The sequence below is a fragment of the Rhea pennata genome, chromosome 1 (genome assembly GCF_028389875.1).
Source record: "Rhea pennata isolate bPtePen1 chromosome 1, bPtePen1.pri, whole genome shotgun sequence".
NCBI lineage: Eukaryota > Metazoa > Chordata > Aves > Rheiformes > Rheidae > Rhea > Rhea pennata.
Window position 1 is genome coordinate 81,839,795 of NC_084663.1, and position 19,195 is coordinate 81,858,989.

The 19,195-nt window shown below is 39.4% G+C and overlaps 1 protein-coding gene across 7 annotated transcripts in view; it reads left to right on the plus strand.

The window, feature by feature from the left end:
* The window catches only part of FAR2 (fatty acyl-CoA reductase 2), a 158,209-nt gene that overhangs the window by 122,583 nt on the left and 16,431 nt on the right, over positions 1 to 19,195 (plus strand). For all 7 annotated transcript variants that reach the window (XM_062593068.1, XM_062593087.1, XM_062593053.1 and 4 more), the window contains 5 exons: positions 4,000 to 4,179; positions 9,981 to 10,158; positions 11,322 to 11,366; positions 14,428 to 14,546; positions 16,147 to 16,214. In XM_062593068.1, coding sequence (XP_062449052.1) covers positions 4,000 to 4,179; positions 9,981 to 10,158; positions 11,322 to 11,366; positions 14,428 to 14,546; positions 16,147 to 16,214 — 590 coding nt within the window. The remainder of the gene's footprint in view (positions 1 to 3,999; positions 4,180 to 9,980; positions 10,159 to 11,321; positions 11,367 to 14,427; positions 14,547 to 16,146; positions 16,215 to 19,195) is intronic.

Genomic DNA, 19,195 nt, shown 5'->3' on the forward strand with positions numbered 1-19,195 from the left:
GCTAAGCACCATTCACTAGATTGCTAAGCACCATGCTCAATAGATCGCACTAAGATAGCCCAGAATATGTTATTCAGAGCACCTCATGTATGTTGCAGTAATAATTCTCCATTTAAGTTTTCATAATGCATGTGGTTTGGGATTGAATATGCAATGTAAGTGCTCTGAAAACGTCATGTGCATATGCACATCAAAAGTGAAGTATCTTGGTAAAGTTACATGGAAGCCCAAGGAAGTACTGCAGGCTTGGGTTATAATGTACCAAGAGTAAAACGTGACCATAAACTGGGATAGGAAAGAGTGTGTTTTTTAGATCAATAGGAAATGTTTTGACGGAACTACCTGGAGACTGCTTGAAGTGGAACTATATTATGTCTGACTCTAAAGCTTGTCTTAATGGCCTTTGTCACTCTTAAGTAGTTGAAGAGGGAAATGAAATATTGTTTAGGCAAATAGACTGTCACAGGTTTTAAAATATTCAAGATTCAGTATTGTTAACTGTTTAAGATAAATGTCCAATTTCTAAGGGAACTGCCTTGGAAAATGCCCGTCCAGGCAGGCATTCTGATGAGAAAGAATAGCAGAAATAAGCAACTAAACCAAGACCAAATGTGTAAGCACTTCTATGCAAATGCTAAATACCTACAAACCAAAGTGGATGATCTCGATTGCCAGATCTTGACAGTTTTTGAAAAACATTCAATTATTAATGACAATCTTCATTTGCTCCTGGATAGGTTGAATACATATTTACTGTGTCCACCATAAGTAATTGCTTCTTGGAACAACTAATTAGAGAACTCATAAAAAGAAGCTCTTGATTTAATCTGGACTTGTGTATAGAATTGGCTCAAGATACAACAAGCAAAGCACTTCACTGCTTTAGTAACCATAAAGGTACTTAAATCAATATAGAAACAAATATATTATGAAGATACACCACAGTGACATCAAAGGGAAGCTACACTTTAAAGTAAGGAAGATTGCTAGAAGGAAATTAAACTAAACAGTCAAATTGATCATCTGCAAACAAAATTTGTATTTGAATGATAAAGTATATCATAAGAACAAAAATTCTAGCAAGTTAAATGTGAAAGCACAATATTGTAGCTCAATAAAATTTTGAGCAAAATATTGCTAAAGACACAAATTCTAATAATATTTTTTAAATATATCAGAAGTCTAAAGCCTGCTGCAGAATCTGTAGTGTCAATAGACAAGTGAGGTGTAAAAACAGTGCTATGAAGATGCAGGAAAGGCAGTAATAGAGAAATTAGATGGATGAATGGCATCAGTGTGCAGTACACTTATGGAATTCTCCAGATGGAAGTCTTGGGGGCAGAAATCTGAGAAACTGTTATAACGGAATGTTAGTAGATGCAATTTTTAATATAGATACAAAAAATGAGGAATAACAAATCACCAGAGTTGAATGATATTCCCCTGGAAATCTGAAGGAACTCAAAATGTCTCAGGAGAAATGTGGTGCTTATATCCTGAGTGAGATTGTGTTCACCCCATCTCGGAAGGGACACAATGGAATAGAGATATACACAGAGAAGTAGCTTTCATATGAGGGGAAGATAAAATAGAAGCGTTCACCCTGCAAGAGGGACAGATGAGGAGGAAATAGAAATCTATAAAATAAAATGCTATTCCCTCAGTTGAACTATACTAAAAAAAAAATGTAAGTCTCTGGCTTTAGATCTTGTGATCCAAATGCTCATCATGCTCTTAAATTCTGTTTTCATTTATCTGGACTAATTACAATTTCTCTTCAAATTATGACATCTACAGTAGTGTAATTGATTTCTTTGGCATACACTGTACAAGAGAGCATTCTTACTAATCTTGAGTATGTTGTTGAAAGATTCTACTTCTGGACTGAACAGATTGCATCTTCCTTAGCCTTTTCCTTTGCAGGGAGAAAAGTGGACCCACTGCTGAGTGGGGTGGGAGCCCTGGTGACGAAGGATACAGAGAAGGTAGAATTACTGAATGTCTTCTTTGCTTCAGTATTTACTCCTAAGACTGGCCCTCTGGAATCCCAGGGCCTGGAGATGAGAGAGAAAGTCTGGAGAAAGGAAGACTTTCCCTTAGTTGAGGATGATCAGGTTAGAGATCTTCAGGATCTGCAAATCCATGGGCCGTGATGGGATGCACCCACAAGTACGGAGGGAGCTGGCAGGTATTATTGCTAGGCCACTCTCCATCATCTTGGAAAGGTTGTGGAGTACTTGGGAGGTGCCTGAGGACTGGAAGAAAGCCAGTGTCACTCCTGTCTTCAAAAAGGGCAGGAAGGGTTGTCATCAGTAGTGCAGAGTCTAGGTGGAGGCCTGTAGCTAGTGGAGTTCCCCAAGGCTCAGTGTTCAGTCCAGTGATGTTCAACTTATTCATCAGTGACCTGGATGAAGGGAGAGAGTGCCTCCTCAGCAAGTTGGCCGATGTTACCAAGGTGGGAGGAGTGGTTGATATATCAGAGGGCTGTGCTGCCATTCAGGGAGATCTGAACAGGCTGGAGAGCTGGGGTGGTGGGGAATCTCATGAAGTTCAACAAAGGCAAGTGCAGGGTCCTGCACCTAGGGAGAAATAACCCCATGCACCACTACAGGCTGGGGGCTGACTTACTGGAGAGCAGCTTTGTGGAGAAGGACCTGGTAATGTTGATGGACAAGTTGATCATGAGCCAGCAATGTGCCCTTGTGGCCAAGAAAGCCAATGGTCTCATGGGGTGCATTAGGAAGAGTGTTGCCAGGAGGTCAAGGAAGGTGATCCTGCCACTTTATTCAGCCCTGGAGAGGCCACATCTAGAGTACTGTGTCCAGTTCTGAGCTCCCCAGTACAAGAGAGACGTGGAGTTACTGGAGAGAGTCCTACATAGGGCTATGAAGATGATTAGAAGACTGGGGCATCTACCCTATGAGCAAAGGCTGTTAGCGCTGGGCCTGTTTAGCCTGGAAAAGAGAAGACTGAGAGGGGATATTATGAATGGCTATAAATACCTTAAGAAGGGGTATCAAGGGGATGTGACTAGACTCTTTTCAGTGGTGCCATGCAACAGGAGAAGAGGCGGTGGGCACAAACTGAAACACAGGAAGTTCCACCTGAATGTGAGGAGGAATTTCTTTACTGTGAGAGTGACAGTACTGGAACAGATTGCCCAGACAGGTTGTGGAGTCTCCTTCTCTGGAGATAATCAAAACCCACCTGGATGCAATCTTGTGCAACATGCTCTAGGTGGCCCTGCATGAGCAGGGAAGTTGGACTAGATGATCTCCAGAGGTCCCTTCCAACCTCAACCATTCTGTGATTCTGTGAAAGTGTCTTTCTTCCAATACAAAGCATGCAGTGAAGTTGAGTCTATGTTCCCTGAGCTCCATTGCAAATAATCCCTAGAACATCTTCTAGCTATGCTGGATGCTTCAAGGTCAACCTTGCTAACCAGGACTCTTTTCCTCTCCTGCTTATCAGCCATCTTCTCCATTCCTTAGGAATTTAAACTTTCATCTCTATTGTAGCTCCTTTCAGTATGAATCTGTATTTCTCAGCTCAAGGTCGCTTTGCCTTTTTCTGAAACCACATGTCTATTTGGTTTAGTAGGGGTCCCTTAAGGAGACTGTCAGTTGGGGACTATAAGAACCATGATGCCACAGTGGTCGAGTGTGTTGGAAGTATTTGTTCCAGGAGAGGATGGCAAATACACCAGTAAGGGCATACTTCCAGATTTAGAGATTTTACCAAAATGTTACCTCCAATCGTTTGAACTGAGTGAAAATATCCAAATTGCATTCTTTGGCCAGAAGAGTGGATGCAGTAACACTGCTCTGAAAGCTGTTTTTGCCCTTGCATTTCATTGAAGCTCACCTCTCTGTTTTGACTCGTTCCCTGCCCTTACTTGCCTTTTCATTCTTTGAAAGGAAGTTGTCAGGGATTTGGATAACACTCAGCTTTGATATATTCTTTCCACTGAAATGCATTTTGTTTCTTTCTCCTCTTTAGACATGCCCTGCAACTGAATGCTATGGGAACGCAGCGACTTCTAGAGCTGGCCCAGCAGATGCAGAAGCTTGAGGCATTCATCCACATCTCCACCGCCTATGCAAACTGTGTACGGAAACGCATAGATGAAGTCATTTACCCACCCCCTGCTGAGCCAAAGAAGCTCTTTGATTTAATAGAGTAAGTGGGAACAGCATAGCTTCTTCTGACATTGATTTTGCCTCATTTTGCAGATGACCTCTGGTTGAATTGTTCACATAATCTTTACTGTGCAATTTTCTTTCATACTTACTCTTACTGTTTTATTGCCTTGTCTGCACACACCCACAACAGCAATAAATGCTGGCCCCAATGAGAGGGAGGCCAAGATAAGAGAGAGCTTTCAGGCTAGGTTGTTCTGAGGCTTACTTCCCAAGTAATTTCATCAAGTAAGTCTGGCATATCTGGATTTTCTCTTGAAACTAGCTTTACTGAAGTTTTCTAAAAATAGAAGAAATAGAGATTCTATTTTGGAGCCTTTTTATCTGGAGAGCTGCTAAAGGCATGTTTGATAATCATTTGGTTGAGCTTAACAATATTTTTTCCAAGCATAAAAGAATTGGAAAATAATATAAACTATATATAATAACCCTGTGATACTGGCTACCAATAATTTTTTCCACATATCAGTTCTAAAATAACTGTGTGATTTTGTGAGAGTCCAACATTGAGTCAGCCCATCATAAATTATACATGAGTGTATTTGCTGTCAGGATTGGAGTTGTGCTGCTTCTTTCTGAAAGACTCAGTTCTGTTGCTACCTTAGCACGGACTGAAATTTTTCATATCCCGTGTGTTTGCTTCTTTATCTCTCCAGCTTCCCAACATTGATTCCACTTGTTTCAACAATTCTGCAAGAATCAAACCACAATTACATGATGAAATAGAAATAAGCTATTCTAGAAAAGCTTGAAAAGTTGCAGAAAAGCTTGCCAGAAGATGCTCATCCTTCAGGGGCTGCACCTGGTACTGCCGAATTCACACCCCTAATAGTTGCTTTCCATGACTGAACTGTCTTCACACAACCGTGGTTCAGTGCGAGCATTCAGGCCTCGGTGGAACAACAAAGAGGCTTGTTTAATTGAATTTACTGAAATGAAGAATAATTAGAGAGAATAAAGAAATCTGCTGACAAAGGCCCCAAGAAAATCTTGGCATTCAGCAAAATCTAGTCTCCCAGCAGTTAGTGCTGTTGCATGAGGGGAGTTTATGTCCTATTCTTTTTGCAATCATTTTTGAAACTGTTGTCCATGATTTTTTTTTTTTCTTTCTGATACTGTCTGCCTCTGCAGCCTCCAGTGGCAGCAGGTTCCAGAGGTTACCTAGCTCCTGTGTAAAAACAAGCTTTCTTTTACCAGTTTCAGACTGCCAGCCTGATAGTTTAATTGAAGGCCAAGTAGTTCTCACATTGCAAGGTCTAGTAAGTTCCTTCAATTCTACAATTCTACATTTGCTCTGTTCACTGGTTCTGCAGTTCTGTAAAGCTCTAGTTTGTATCAACCCTGTACTTTCTCTTTTGCAGACTGAAAAATCCTAGTCCTTTTTGTCTCTCCTCATAAGCCCGCTGTTCTGTTTCCAGGATCATTTTAGTTGCCCTCGCTCTCGGCCTTTCTTAAGTCCACTCCCTCGTGAGATGCAAAGGCCAGACAGAATTGAATGCAGTACCTAAGGTTTTAAATAGCCCAGGATGACAATCTTTTCATGTTCTCAGTGCCCTTCTTGGTGACATTTAGCATTTCATTGCCTTTTTTTTTCACTGCTGCTACACGTTGAACTGCTGGTTTCATAGAGCTGTCTGCCATGATTCCAAGATCTCTTATTGAATTGTAACTACCAGTTCTGAGTTCAGCAACCTTTAAGCACAGTTTGGACTACTTTTTCCCTAAATGCATTACCTTACATGTTTCTACAATGAAGCTCATCTGCCATCTTTTTGCCCACTGGCAAATGATGTCCCTTGGAGTTCATCAAAATCAATATTACATTTCATTGCCCCAAAGAGCTTAGCATCATCTGCAAATTTAGAAATGATTAGTGCTGATGACTCAGATAAAGAGAGTTCAGCAAAGAACTGAATGCTAATCAGAAGCATGCAGAAGTGCCTGGCCACCCCAGACATAGCTAATTCTGTTGCTTCATATAAGACATAAAGAATTCATATACCATAATTTGCATGTGCAGCAGAGAGAAGGAAGTATAAAGGAAAGGTTGAGTGATGGAGGATGGACTTTCAGAAATTGTCTTCAATGTGTTTATCATGGTAGTATGTTTGATTGTTTTTTCTGAGTCAAATAATTTGATTTTTTTGTTGTTTTTTTGCATGCTTTTTCAATTTGTTTCAGTTTTTCCTCTGTCCTTATGATACTGTTAATGAGATAGTCACAGCATGCTATCTGCAAGAATTAATCTGTTTCTTTACAGTGTTTTAATTACTCACAGCAAAGGCAGCTATGGCCTTCAAAGGTATCAGGTGGGCCATGCTGAAAATCACCTTGAAAATCTTCAAGGTCAGGAAAAGAGTTTGAGTTGGAAACTGTTCTGGAGGTCATAAGGAATGGACGAGGGAGAGGCTGCAGAGGGGGAGTAGGAAAGAGAAAGTCCATAGGACGCTAGGAAAGAAAGGTAAGGAAGAGACAAAGACAGAATGGCGCAGAGGAAACAGAGAGAATGTGAAAGGCAGAGGATTACTTGGAGAGAAAGGAAGACAAAGCAGGATTTGCAGGATGGAAAGATGAATCCTCTATTATTCACCAGGTAAGTGGAAGAAACAATATGGGGCTATCTGGGTAAAGAAGGTTTCACATAAAGAAGATTAACAGTTATGAACATATTCCCTTCAAAAAGAGCCAAAAAAAAGTATGAAAAGAAATAAAAAGACTTTTTCAAAAAGGGGGAAGAAATATAGGTCATGTTTTGCACCAGTCAACTGTGAAAACTTTCATTTGTGTGGCAAACAACACTTGTCTGAAAGTGTTCATATATAAATCTAAAACTGAGGCTGACATCTACCTTGCCAGTGTATCTGCTATTTGAAACCTTTTCTCAGATAGGAACCAGGGCTGGCAAAACTGGAATGGGGTGTGCAGGCATATGTGTTCTGCTGGGCAGCAGTTTGCCTGGCTTCAGATGCTGTTAGTGTGCATTTTTAAAGGGTTAATGCATCACAAAGCTCTGTAAGTAGAAGAGCAGAATTTCTGCAGATATATTAAAAAACATGACCTTACAACCAGGCTAAATAACAGATCCATTTAACAGTTCATTTGGTCATGCAATTTATATATATACTTATGATTCTTTACGCAGTTGAAATCTCAGATAGAATTCCAGGTTGTTTCTCTCTTTTTTTTTTTTTTTTCCTCCTAATCTGTCTCTGCTTTGAAATGTTTTGATTCTTACCTGCAACTAAAGCCTTTGGCTTAATCAGTGTAAACCAAAATTCACACTTCTAAGTGCTGCCAGGCCAATAGAGGAAACATATAATCTGTCACATTAATTGAGGTTTGCCTTAATCTAAAGCTGAGGAAAATCAGCTTTGAAGGGTGTGCTGAGGTAAGGAACATGGCACACAGTGAAGTGTAGGCTGCAGCAGAACTGGCTATGTCATTAGCAAAAATGTAGAAGGTCAGTCATCATTTATAGAAAAGAGTGTGTCTTATTAATGCAAAATGTAAAAACTGACAATTATATTTTTCTGGGTTAAAATCATTTAGTGCATATATGTGGTGGAAGAAGGGGGTTACTAACTGTATAATTTGCATCTCATTCCTATAAGATCGTGGCAGCAGTGAGCAAAAGCAGTTGCTTTATGATTTAGCATTTGAAAAATCTTCAAAGTAGGTCACAGAAAATGTAGAGGAGTAGAAACTTTGCCTTGCTGACTTGTCACCTCAGTGCTCCCTTGATCGTAATATTGGTAGCTTAAATCACCTGGTAGCATGGTGCCCTTGAGTTTGGAGCATGTGTCTCTTGATAACTACTTAAACATCAGTAGAGACCTGTCTGGAAGGACAAGGGAAGGAGGAATTTCTTTTACTTCTGGTTCTACATGCCTCTGTACTTTGTAAGAAACGCTAACCTGTGAGCTATTAAATAAAAGAAGGAGGAGGAAAAAAAAACCTTGCATGCACTTAAATCTGAATTCCCAAGTGAATATAGTCTTCACCTAGACTGCAAAGAAATAGGTATCTCCTTTTGAAAGTTTGTTAATTAATGGCAATTTAGCTTTGGAACTGTGGCAGTTGAGGTCCATAACTGCCCAAATGCTTGACATACCTCTGCATAGTTCATATTTGTGGTTTACATAGACACTTTTTTTGCCTTGTTTCTGATACATGGGTCTCATGTTGCAAAGAAAACTATTTTCTTCTGAATATAGCTTTTTTTTAAATTAATTTTTAAATTTAAATGCCTGTATACTATAAATTCTCAGATTCTTTTTTAACAAGTTTGGAAACTGTAAGTCTCACTGAAATCAACTCTTCCCTGCAGAACACTTTAAATTTCAATGAATCAGTGTTTTCTCAGACTTCTCTCTTTTTTTTTTTTTTTTTTTTTTGTGGCATATTTCCATCTGCCTCATCAGGTAGTTCTCAAACTCTGACAATCTCCACCTTATTGTTCTCCTCCTGCCCTTGACCTGTTTCTAAAATTCAAGATAAGGCAAGGGTGAACTGAGGATTCACAGGAAACAGTACCCTTGGAATATCCCTGAGAAGAACAAACCTATTCCATCTGACCTGCAAGTCCATTGACTTAATTACAAATTGGATTATAAGGAGTTAGTCTTTGATTCAGTGGTGTAACATCAGACTGCTGAAAGCCTGTCCTGGATTTGCAGCAGTGTGCAAGGGCTCTAGTAGTACAGCCAGTTCCCTTTCTTCAGACCTAAGTGCTGGCAGGACCACTGAAGTATCGCTAGTTTGCCAGGACAGACTTTGAGCCTTACATCCTCACTGCAGCACCATAACAGTAAGGTCACATTTTTAAAGTTATATATGTACAAATTCTAATGGATATCAACATGGATACTTGCACACCTTAAAAGAAGACTCAGTCTTTTCTTAGCAGCTGATACTGAGAGTTTCCTAATTTTCTATGGGAGCATACTTGTATAAAATCAGCAGTATCTTTCTCACATTTCTTAAACCCAATGTGTAGCATACAAACCAAACCAGCTTTCCTTGCAGTAGCAAAACAATTGTTCCTCACTTCTTTCTACAGACAGGCAACTAAGTGCACAAGGCCCTTTCTCAGAAAGAAACAAGAACACAGACCTCCCTTAAGGCATACTGTTTTTCTGATTGAAGCAGAATCAGCCAGAATTTTCTGTCATTGCTTACCTGCAAACTAGCAGAGTCTGAGGACACTGTGCAGAAAGTGTTCTTGCAAGGGTCTTTCTAATTGGTACAACTGAAATATCACTGTAGTAACTAGTTATAACTTTTGAAACTTTTGTAATGCTACTTAGTTTGGTAACACAAGGTTACTAAGAATCTTCTGGAAATACACTTGGGAGTGTGTAGAGGCTGTTTTGACTAAAAATGAGGGAGCAAGAGTGCAAGGTTGGAAAGCTTAATCAGACTAACTGTAGACCATGGCTTATCTGCACTACAGATTGCAGTGTAGCATAAGACACTGAACAGATCTTCTTTACAATAAGAGAGAATAAATACCTGGTAATCAAACTAGCCATCATACTGTGGAGCTCACTGGGAGTTATTTTGCACTTCCAGGAAAAAGTAACTTTTCTCCCATAGAGCTGTTTCAGCCAAATACAAATCAGTCACTCCTTGCATTGTCTTAAATAGCTTTGAGTTGCTCATCCTTTGTTTCAGATGAGGATTCCTATCTCACTGCTCTTTTTTGTTACTGTTTTTGTTTTTGCCTCAGTCCTCTTTCTGTGTGACAGATGATACTGATAATCTCCTTTTTGCCCTCCTCAGGTGGTTGGATGAATCTATCATTCAAGACATCACACCCAAGCTGCTTGGGGACTGGCCCAACACCTATACCTACACCAAAGCCTTGTCAGAATACCTGATTCAGCAAGAGAAAGGAAACCTGAACATTGCTATCATCAGGCCATCTATTGTGGGAGCTAGCTGGCATGAGCCTTTCCCAGTAAGCATGATTATTATTCTTTCCATAGCAGTTCCCAAGTGAAAGCCCTTTAATAGAGTTGCAGTTGCTGCACTTCCAAGAGGCTGACGCTACTTGCAGCATGGTTCACTTGAGAAACAGGGTCCCAGTTTATAGGAAAGCAAATGGGAAAAGTGGGGAGGATCTGTGTCAGTGCAGAACAGCAAACCTTCTGGTTAAGCTATTAATGAGGTACCGAGGAGCAGCCTAAACCTCACATGGTCTTTGAAATCTTTTGATAAAGTTCATGTACAGTTGCCTAATATCTTTGCCTTTTATTGCTAATTTGTTGAATTTAGTGATTTCACACTCATATGGGGCCGCTGCAAATACAAATGTGTCATCTGTGAGATTAAATGCAGCTGTACTTTTGGACTAAAATAATTTGCTAGCCTAAATATACTAGTGGCAATAATACGCTCTAGCACAGCAGCCAAACTGGAAGGCAACATAAAGTCACCTTTGCCTTTCATGCAACTTGAAACATACCAAAGATGTCTGAGATATAGCTGAGGCTATGGGCAAACTCCCCATCTTGGAAAGACAGAGCAAATTATATTCAGTGCCGTAAAGCCATTTCAGGTCAGCCTGCACATCATTGCTTTTAACTCCAGTTCCCACAAGAGGCAGCTTCCCTGACCTGAAGTGGGATGGGATTCAAAAGTCAAGAGCAGTACTCTTCTCCTCCTTGCCCTAGAAAATAGCTGGAGTAATCAAATCAGTCTTAGTGACATCTATACAACATGGATATATACCACACTATATGCAACAGATATATACGACTGTATTCAGCAAATGTGACAGCACCAAGACAGCATAGTGTTTTAAAGCCAGCATTTATTCATGTAACAATTTATTGTCCTAAAAGAAATAGGTTGTTGCTAAAACATAATTTGACTCTATTGCTGATGAGTAAACTGAAGACAGTATGAGGTGTCATACATGGTATCCTCTATTTAAAATCATTTAAATACTTTGTACCGGTTTGTTTTCTGGCAACTATCCCAGATAGGCTGGCATCCTTCTTAACTCTTGTCTCTTTGCTACTTCATCTATACTATGGCATTATAACTCTCTCACCATTGTGGAGTCTGTGTAAGCAACATATTGTTGAAAGAAATAGTAATGCTTTTTCTTTTTTGCAGGGTTGGATTGACAGCTTCAACGGGACAAGTGGAATCTTTGTTGCAGTAGGTGTAGTTACTATTTAAAATCCACTTTGAGGGGAATTAAGAGCTAGTACAGAGTAACTATCGAGGCACTATTCAAGCCCTACTCAGAAACTGTGTGGAAAAAAAGGATCATAGCAGTTTTCTGAATCTGGTAGAAAGATATGTCACACACTTACCATACTTCTATATGCCTGTGGCACCTTACAGATTTTCTGTTCGTGCAGCATTCAAAAAAAAAGACAACTGAAAGAATATTCATGCGACAAATCAACATCCCTTTAAATATCTCAGGTTACTAGATATAAGACAGTGTTTAAAACTCTGTTTACACTCTGCTCCGTAAGCATATACTCTTTAATTAAATCACACCATAGTTTTTCCAAAGGTTCTGTACCTTTCTGAAGACCACTTAGGTCTCAGGAGAGAGTTATTCTGGTGGCTGAATGAAGAAGGCAACTAGGAAAACAATTTTGGAGGAACTCCTGCTCAGGACCCTGGGATGGAGCATATATATTGTTACTCTATGGGGTCCTGAGAATACTTGTCTGATTAACCATGTAACAGCTCTGTGAGGATGAAGTGTGCTCATCATGGGTACAGTCATTGGAGAATATCTCAGTCATGCTTCAAGAAATCTGTGCTTACTAAATATGAATTGCAGTTTTAAGAGCTTTAGGCAAATCTGAGGAAATTTTCACAGAAAGGACAAAAGATTCATTCCTGAAACTAGCAGTAATGCCCAGATGTCAAAGCCTGGATCTTACAACAGAACTTAATTTTCCTGGCTGGATTACCTTAATACAAATACCAGATAATATTATTTATATTTTCATTTATCTTTATATGTGTTTTTGCTATGTCCACTGCTATAATTTATGACTACTCTACAATAATAAGTGTTCTGGATCTCATTCTCCATTGCCGTGCGCAGTAATTGTCCCTGTGCAGAGTATATCCAAATAGTATAACTATTCACATTCAGTGTGTAACTATCCATTCAGACTCGTGCAGTCATGTGGATGCTTCATTACATTCTTGCTTGGCACTGGTGTGGATAACTACTGAGCAAAATAGTAAGAATTTGTATTACTTTTTATTCCCTGTGAGTGAGTGACTTAAGTAATAGAGTAGCTAGCTGTCATACATGGATCACAAGTCAATACATTGTGAAACACAGGCCAAAGTCTAAATGCTTTCAGCCATATAAGAACATGCCAATCAAATCTTTTGTCATATAAAAAATTTTATTTTCACTTTTTTTTTGTCTTAAGTGTCAACAAGTGAAAAACACTTAATGGCTAAGTATTTAGAAATTTTGTCATGCATTACAGTTGTTTTTTCAAAATGTCCACCTTAGAAACTTGCACAGAAGCTTGCCTATTTTTTTAAGTTTCACCTTTGCCACTCATGCAAGTAACTATCAGTTTTCTGTTCTTCAAAGCAGAAATTCCTAGCTTCCCTGAATGCAGCAGACAGTATTTGTCTGGCACCATCTCCTTGTTGCTACCAAACTTATTTGGACTGTTACTAGTTTTCTGGAAGTGAAAGATATTTACTATTACCAAGCCCAAGAGACTTTCATCTTCTGAGGAGAAAAAACATACATGTTCTGAATTAATGTGCTTTGATATGGTGTAATGGAAATTTCTGTGTGGCAGTTCAAAAACTAACCCACAAACATCTGAGTTATGGGTTTCTCTGGAACATGTTTGATTATAACCAGCTCTCTGGGTCAACTGTATTTGAAAGCACATTTACTAGTCAAGTAACTTTATTGGCCTTAATTAAGCATAGAGAAAGCAGAGGGGAAGTGACATGTTTCTTAAAGTCTCCCCATACTAAAATACTTACTTACAACTTCTAACCCAAGCTCATCTTTTATGGAAAACAATGCGAAATTCAATTTTGGTTCAGATATCTTGGGGGGGTGATCCAGGCAGAATCTGAACGGCAATACTTGCAAAGATTCTTCCTCAGTAGCCACCACATATTTGAGTCTGATCATTTTGTTCCACGAATAAACATATTTCTTCTAAATATTCATTAAAAATGGGAAATTGAATTTTTCTTGATACTCTAATAGTTTCTCTTTCACCTGCAGTTGCTCCAGCTGCTGTGGGGAGAAGCATTGTTTGTTGAATAAAAAGCAAAAAACATCATAAAACATATCATCATATTCCTTTACCTTGACTTTTAAATATCCTTTGGATCTGTAGAGCAAATTCCTTTGCCCCTTCAATTCAGTCATTTCCCTTTTGTTTTGCATGAGTCTAAATTATAAAAGCTCTCTACTTCCGTGTTTCACCACTTTATTTACCCACTGGGTTCTCATCTTCTTCATGCAACTCAAACTCATCACATTTTATACCTTGCATACTATTTAACTTAATTCCAACCTTGACTCTGCTATTGGAGCTTCTTATTTATTCTGTACAATCCTGACACACTCAATTAATTTCTTTCCCCCACTTCACCTCCACATTTCTGTATTTCTAATCAAGTCTGGCACATTGTTGCCACCTGCTCTTTTAAGCCTTTCCCAGACATGCCTGTCCTGTTGTACCTCCAAAGACTAATGGATGATCATGGAAACCCTTGACAGACATTCAACTGTGTGTGTGTTTATATTTATGTTTATACTTGTTTATATTTATATTTATATTTATATTTATATTTGTGGTGTGTGTGTGTTTCTGGAGCCTGACTCCTGACAAATTCACTTCCAAGCAAAGAAAGTCAAAATTTTCATGTTCTTGCCTGCCTTTCCTCTTTGGTTCTCAGTACTTTGTCTTTTACTGGATTTTATTTTAAATCGTCATGGCAGGAGCCATGTCTTGACTATCTTTTTGTACCTAACAGATAAAAAATTTGGAGAAGTGCAAGGTGTGTTTAACTTCTCCTGAAAACACAGAACAGAGGGATACACATGAGATTCATGTCTGTTTTCACAGAAACAAAACAAAGGTCTGCAGCAGATGTCAGGCTTGGAAAGTGCTAAAGTAAAGGTCTGTCCTCACTCAAAGGTGAAGAAATCTTAATGTGGCCTTGCTGTCAATGACTGTTTTCCTTTGTCATGCAGGCAGGTAAAGGGATTCTGCGAACCGTCATCGCCAATAATGAAGCGGTGGCAGACATGATTCCAGTAGACGTTGTCATCAACCTGACCCTCACAGCTGGGTGGTATACTGCCGTGCACAGGTGGGAAGGCACTCCTCTTTATACCAGATTAACCCATGCTATAATTTTATCTGGGCTGTAAAGGAAAGTAGGACATGAGTTAGAGAAATACCTACACGAGAGCCTAGTTGATTCCCTAGTTCTAACATTTCTTCCCAGGCTGGCAAGGACTAAGAGCAGTAGAAACAATGAAGGCAGACTTCAGGGAGTAAGGAAATCTCTAAAGCTACAGATGATATTTGTGTCTCCATGCAGTGTACTGTGTCTCCATGCAGTGTAAGCTCAGCTGACAAGTCTCTCAAAAGTTAATTTTCTGAAGTCCAAGATCTTTGCAGCTTACTGCCTCTTCTCAGTGGTGTTTTCTTCAATCTCCTTTCTCAGCTATGTTGAGTCACTTTGTAGCTGGCTTCTGAGGTTCCTGGTGAAGATTCCCTGTGTGTCTTTCATGGAAAACATTGTATGATATAAATACATTGTGGGCTTGTATGATAGGAGAGATGATCTAAAAATCTCATTTGTTGCTTTGTTGAGAAGGATACCTGTAAGTGACATTAAGGATTTGAAATCTTTTCACATGAACTTCTGGTTCTGACCTTTAAGCATTATGTAGGAGGTGTTACAGACTAACCACATGAATTATTCCAGAGGTTTTTGCAACCCCGTGGAATAAATATAAGGCAAATAAGAGACAGAAATATTTTAATCTGGAAGACAGACTATGTCCTCTGAGCTGAGGATGGAAAAAAGCTGCATATAGTAATGTAAATGCAGGGATCTTAAAAGAAACTTAAAAGGCAGCTCACCAGCTTTTCAGAATTATTTTCCTCTTAGTTTCTTCCCCCACTTCTTCAGAACAGACAAAACAGCTCAGACTTATGCTTCTGGGGGAAAAAAAAATACAGCCTCTCCCCTGATCTTTCCACCCTCTTCCTCCCCCTGGTCTATGGTCAGTCCTAAAAAGATGGAAAAACAGAAAAGTGTGTAATAGGCAGCAATCAGTGCCATAGATAGACTTCCTGACTCCAGCTATGGTAGAAGCTGCCATTTTTTTTTCTGTTTGTTGGCAGAAGATACATGTTTTTAATTTAGTTCCCATATAAATAATTATTTGGTTAAAGGAGCATCAACAGAACTTGATTTAAGCTTCATCTAGCTGGGCAAACCCCAAGGTTAATAATCTCTATACAAAAAACAAAAGCCTGAGCCTTCTACAAATTATATTTCTCTGAGAGGATTTCAGGCTTAAGTTCTCTTGAAGAACAGTGTGTATGGGTGTAATTCTTTTTTCTATTTAGAAGATCAGTATCCCTCAGGGCAGGTGACATTATTGAGGAAAATTAGATCCTAAACCTTATCAGAGAAATGCAAACTTCATTAAATAGTGTAGTAATTCATCTCAAGCCTCATCTGTCTTTATTATGGGCTCTCTAGAATCTGACTGAATTTTATTTGAACTTCATGTTTTATATTATATTTTCATATTTATGAAAAATGAACCCATGTAATTCTTCTATGAGATAAAATTATTGTTTCTTGGGCTATTAGCTTTCATGGTCCATTAATAAAGCTTTGGGTGTTTTTCTTCCCACATTAAAAAAAATTCTTTTTTTCTTTTTTCCAGACCAAAAAACATGTTGGTGTACAATTGTACAACAGGTGGAATCAACCCTTTCTTCTGGGGAGAAATGGGTAAGGTCTAATTTAAAACTAGAGTATAGCAAACCTCAATAGCATTGCTTGGCTAGGCTGAGCTGTAAGAAAATCAGATTCCTGAAATATTTCTTATGCAAAATCTAATGTTGTGGTTTGACGCAGCCTGAGAAAAGAGGCAAGGTTTTATAGATTAGTTGTCCGAAAATGTAACTACAACTTGTACAAGTCAGAACTTCCATGGCTTTCTCATAGGGGTAATATATATCTGTCCACAGGCTGCTACTTGAGGCTACAGCCACTGTAACAGGACCACTTGAGCTTTGCTTTTCTAGTTCATATTCAGTGTAATTTTACTGATGAAAATGCCAATATATCAATATATTGTAGTTGATCTTATTGTCACTCTGCTAATAACTATGGATATTGCAATGAAATCCTCTGAGTGCAGTAGAAACTTGCATTATCTGTAGTTCAGCCCCATCTAGTTGTATCTTGATAAATATCGCAAACTCAGTACATGAGCAGTTCAAGGCAAAATTTTCTCCTTAACTGACACTGGAGTTCTTTCCACCACATGTTGTACCTACAGTTTTCCCGAGATCAGCGGGCTGCAGAGGGATATTACCTGTAGTTTCATGAACCAGAATTAGGATAGATTATCTGAGCAAAATTTTGCCCTTAAAGTCATTGCATGGTTTAAGAAATGATTCTAGGAAAGCTTTATCATGTCTTATGATGGCATAAAGACCTTTGTATTAGGTTTGAATTGTCAAATCAGTCTCTTATCAATTCATTTTTGATAAATACACATAATTCTAAAATCTCCTATATATGGCAGACTTTCTCAACTGATCCTTATTACATTCCTCATTCATCAGAATTTTTATTTCCCCTAGCATGAAAGAAGCTATCTGATTCAGACCTATGGGAAACAAAAGATCAATAGAGAGAACTTATTCTAAGTATCTAGGGAGACTAGGATGTCAGTGGATGTGTAACTGAAAATGACAAAAGTAAGACTGGAAGCTGTTAAGAAACAAAGATGGGGAATGTGAGTCACCTGCAATGGGACTTAACACTCCAGTTCAAATTAAACATAGAGCTTGCCCGTGGACTACCAGGTTAAAAATACTTACACTAGGAACTATTATTGGAATGAAAATAGAATACAGATTCTTCAGTGTGACATTTTGAATACAGGGTGATGAGATTGGAAGGAGGGAAAAGCAAGAGATCTAAAAGAGAATTATTTGAAAATAGATATCCAGATAAAGGTTTATGCTGGAAGATGCACTGCAGACCAGCTTGTTCTACAGATTTCCAAATACAGACAAACTTCAAGTGTTAGAAAGAACTTGAATTGTTTTATTTCTTTTACAAATACTGTGGTTCATTGGAATTTATCTTGTATTCTCTACCATTACTACTGTTATTTACCCCACTATCACAAAAATGTGAACAGACAGTATTAATCTGAAGAAGTATTCTGTATTCTGCTTTCATAGAATCATAGAATCGGTAAGGTTGGAAGGGACCTCTAGAGCTCATCTAGTCCAACTCCCCTGCTCAAGCAGGGTCACCTAGAGCATGTTAGAAAGGATCGCATCCAAGCGGGTTTTGAATATCTCCAGAGAAGGAGACTCCACAACCTCTCTGGGCAACCTGTTCCAGTGCTCTGTCATTCTCACAGTCAAGAAATTCCTCCTCACATTCAGGTGGAACTTCCTCTGGTTCAATTTGTGTCCATTGCCTCTTGTCCTGTCACACGGGACAACTGAAAAGAGTTTGGCCCCATCCGCTTGACACCCTCCATTCAGGTACTTATCCGCATTGATAAGATCCCCCCTCAGTCTTCTCTTCCCCAGGCTGAACAGGCCCAGCTCTTGCAGCCTCTCATAGGGCAGATGCTCCAGCCCTCTGATCATCCTCGTAGCCCTACGCTGGACTCTCTCCAGTAGCTCCACATTTCTCTTGTACTGGGGAGTCCAGAACTGGACACAGTACTCCAGGTGTGGCCTCACCAGGGCTGAGTAGAGCGGCAGGACCACCTCCCTCGACCTCCTGGCAACACTCTTCCTAATGCACCCCAGGATACCATTAACTTTCTTGGCCACATGGGCACATTGCTGGCTGATGGTCAACTTGTCATCCACCAGCACTCCCAGGTCCTTCTCTACAGAGCTGCTCTCCAGAAGGTCAGCCCCCAGCTTGTACTGGTGCATGGGGTTATTCCTTCCTAGGTGCAGGACTCTGCACTTGCCCTTGTTGAACCTCAGGAGGTTTTTCTCTGCCCAGCTCTCCTGCCTGTCCAGGTCTCTCTGAATGGCAGCACAGCCCTCTGATGTATCAGCCACTCCTTCCAGCTTGGTATCATCAGCCAACTTGCTGAGGCGGCACTCTGTCCTTTGCTGCGATGTAAGTGCTACTAGTCATACGTGAATTATGTTTTGCAATTTCTGGTCAGAACTGATTCTTAAAGCAGACTTTAAAATCGTGTTCAGTGCATGAAAGTTTAATTTGCATTTATCCTTGATGGTCAGAGAGATTGATGTCTAATTTTCACCCTGTGAAATTTGCCATTGCGTTACAGAATTTGCTGCTGTTTTTTTGCACAGTGGCAGGAGATGAACGACCATCAGCTAAGTCATTTCAGTTATTCCTAGGGGTGATGAGTTTCTGTTTCAGCATTCTTCTCCCGTCTCACCTGTCTGGTTCTTTCTTTTTGTTCTGATACAATTTAAAATAGCGTTATTAAGCTTGTGAAGTTGAGCACTTCCCAGCAATTAGGAAACAGTGCAATTGTGGTGAGTCAATGCATGGCAGGTTAAGGGAGTTTCAAAAATAAGACACTCATAGCATTAACTGTTCCCACTTACGGTAAATTGACATTTTCCTAATTTCCTTTCAGTAAGATTTTTGGGTTGGACTTACTGCCCTCTTAAGAGTGTTTCCAAACAGCACAGCTTTCATTCCTGACTTGCAGAATTCTCTAAAGTGCTCAACACATACTTCAGCCA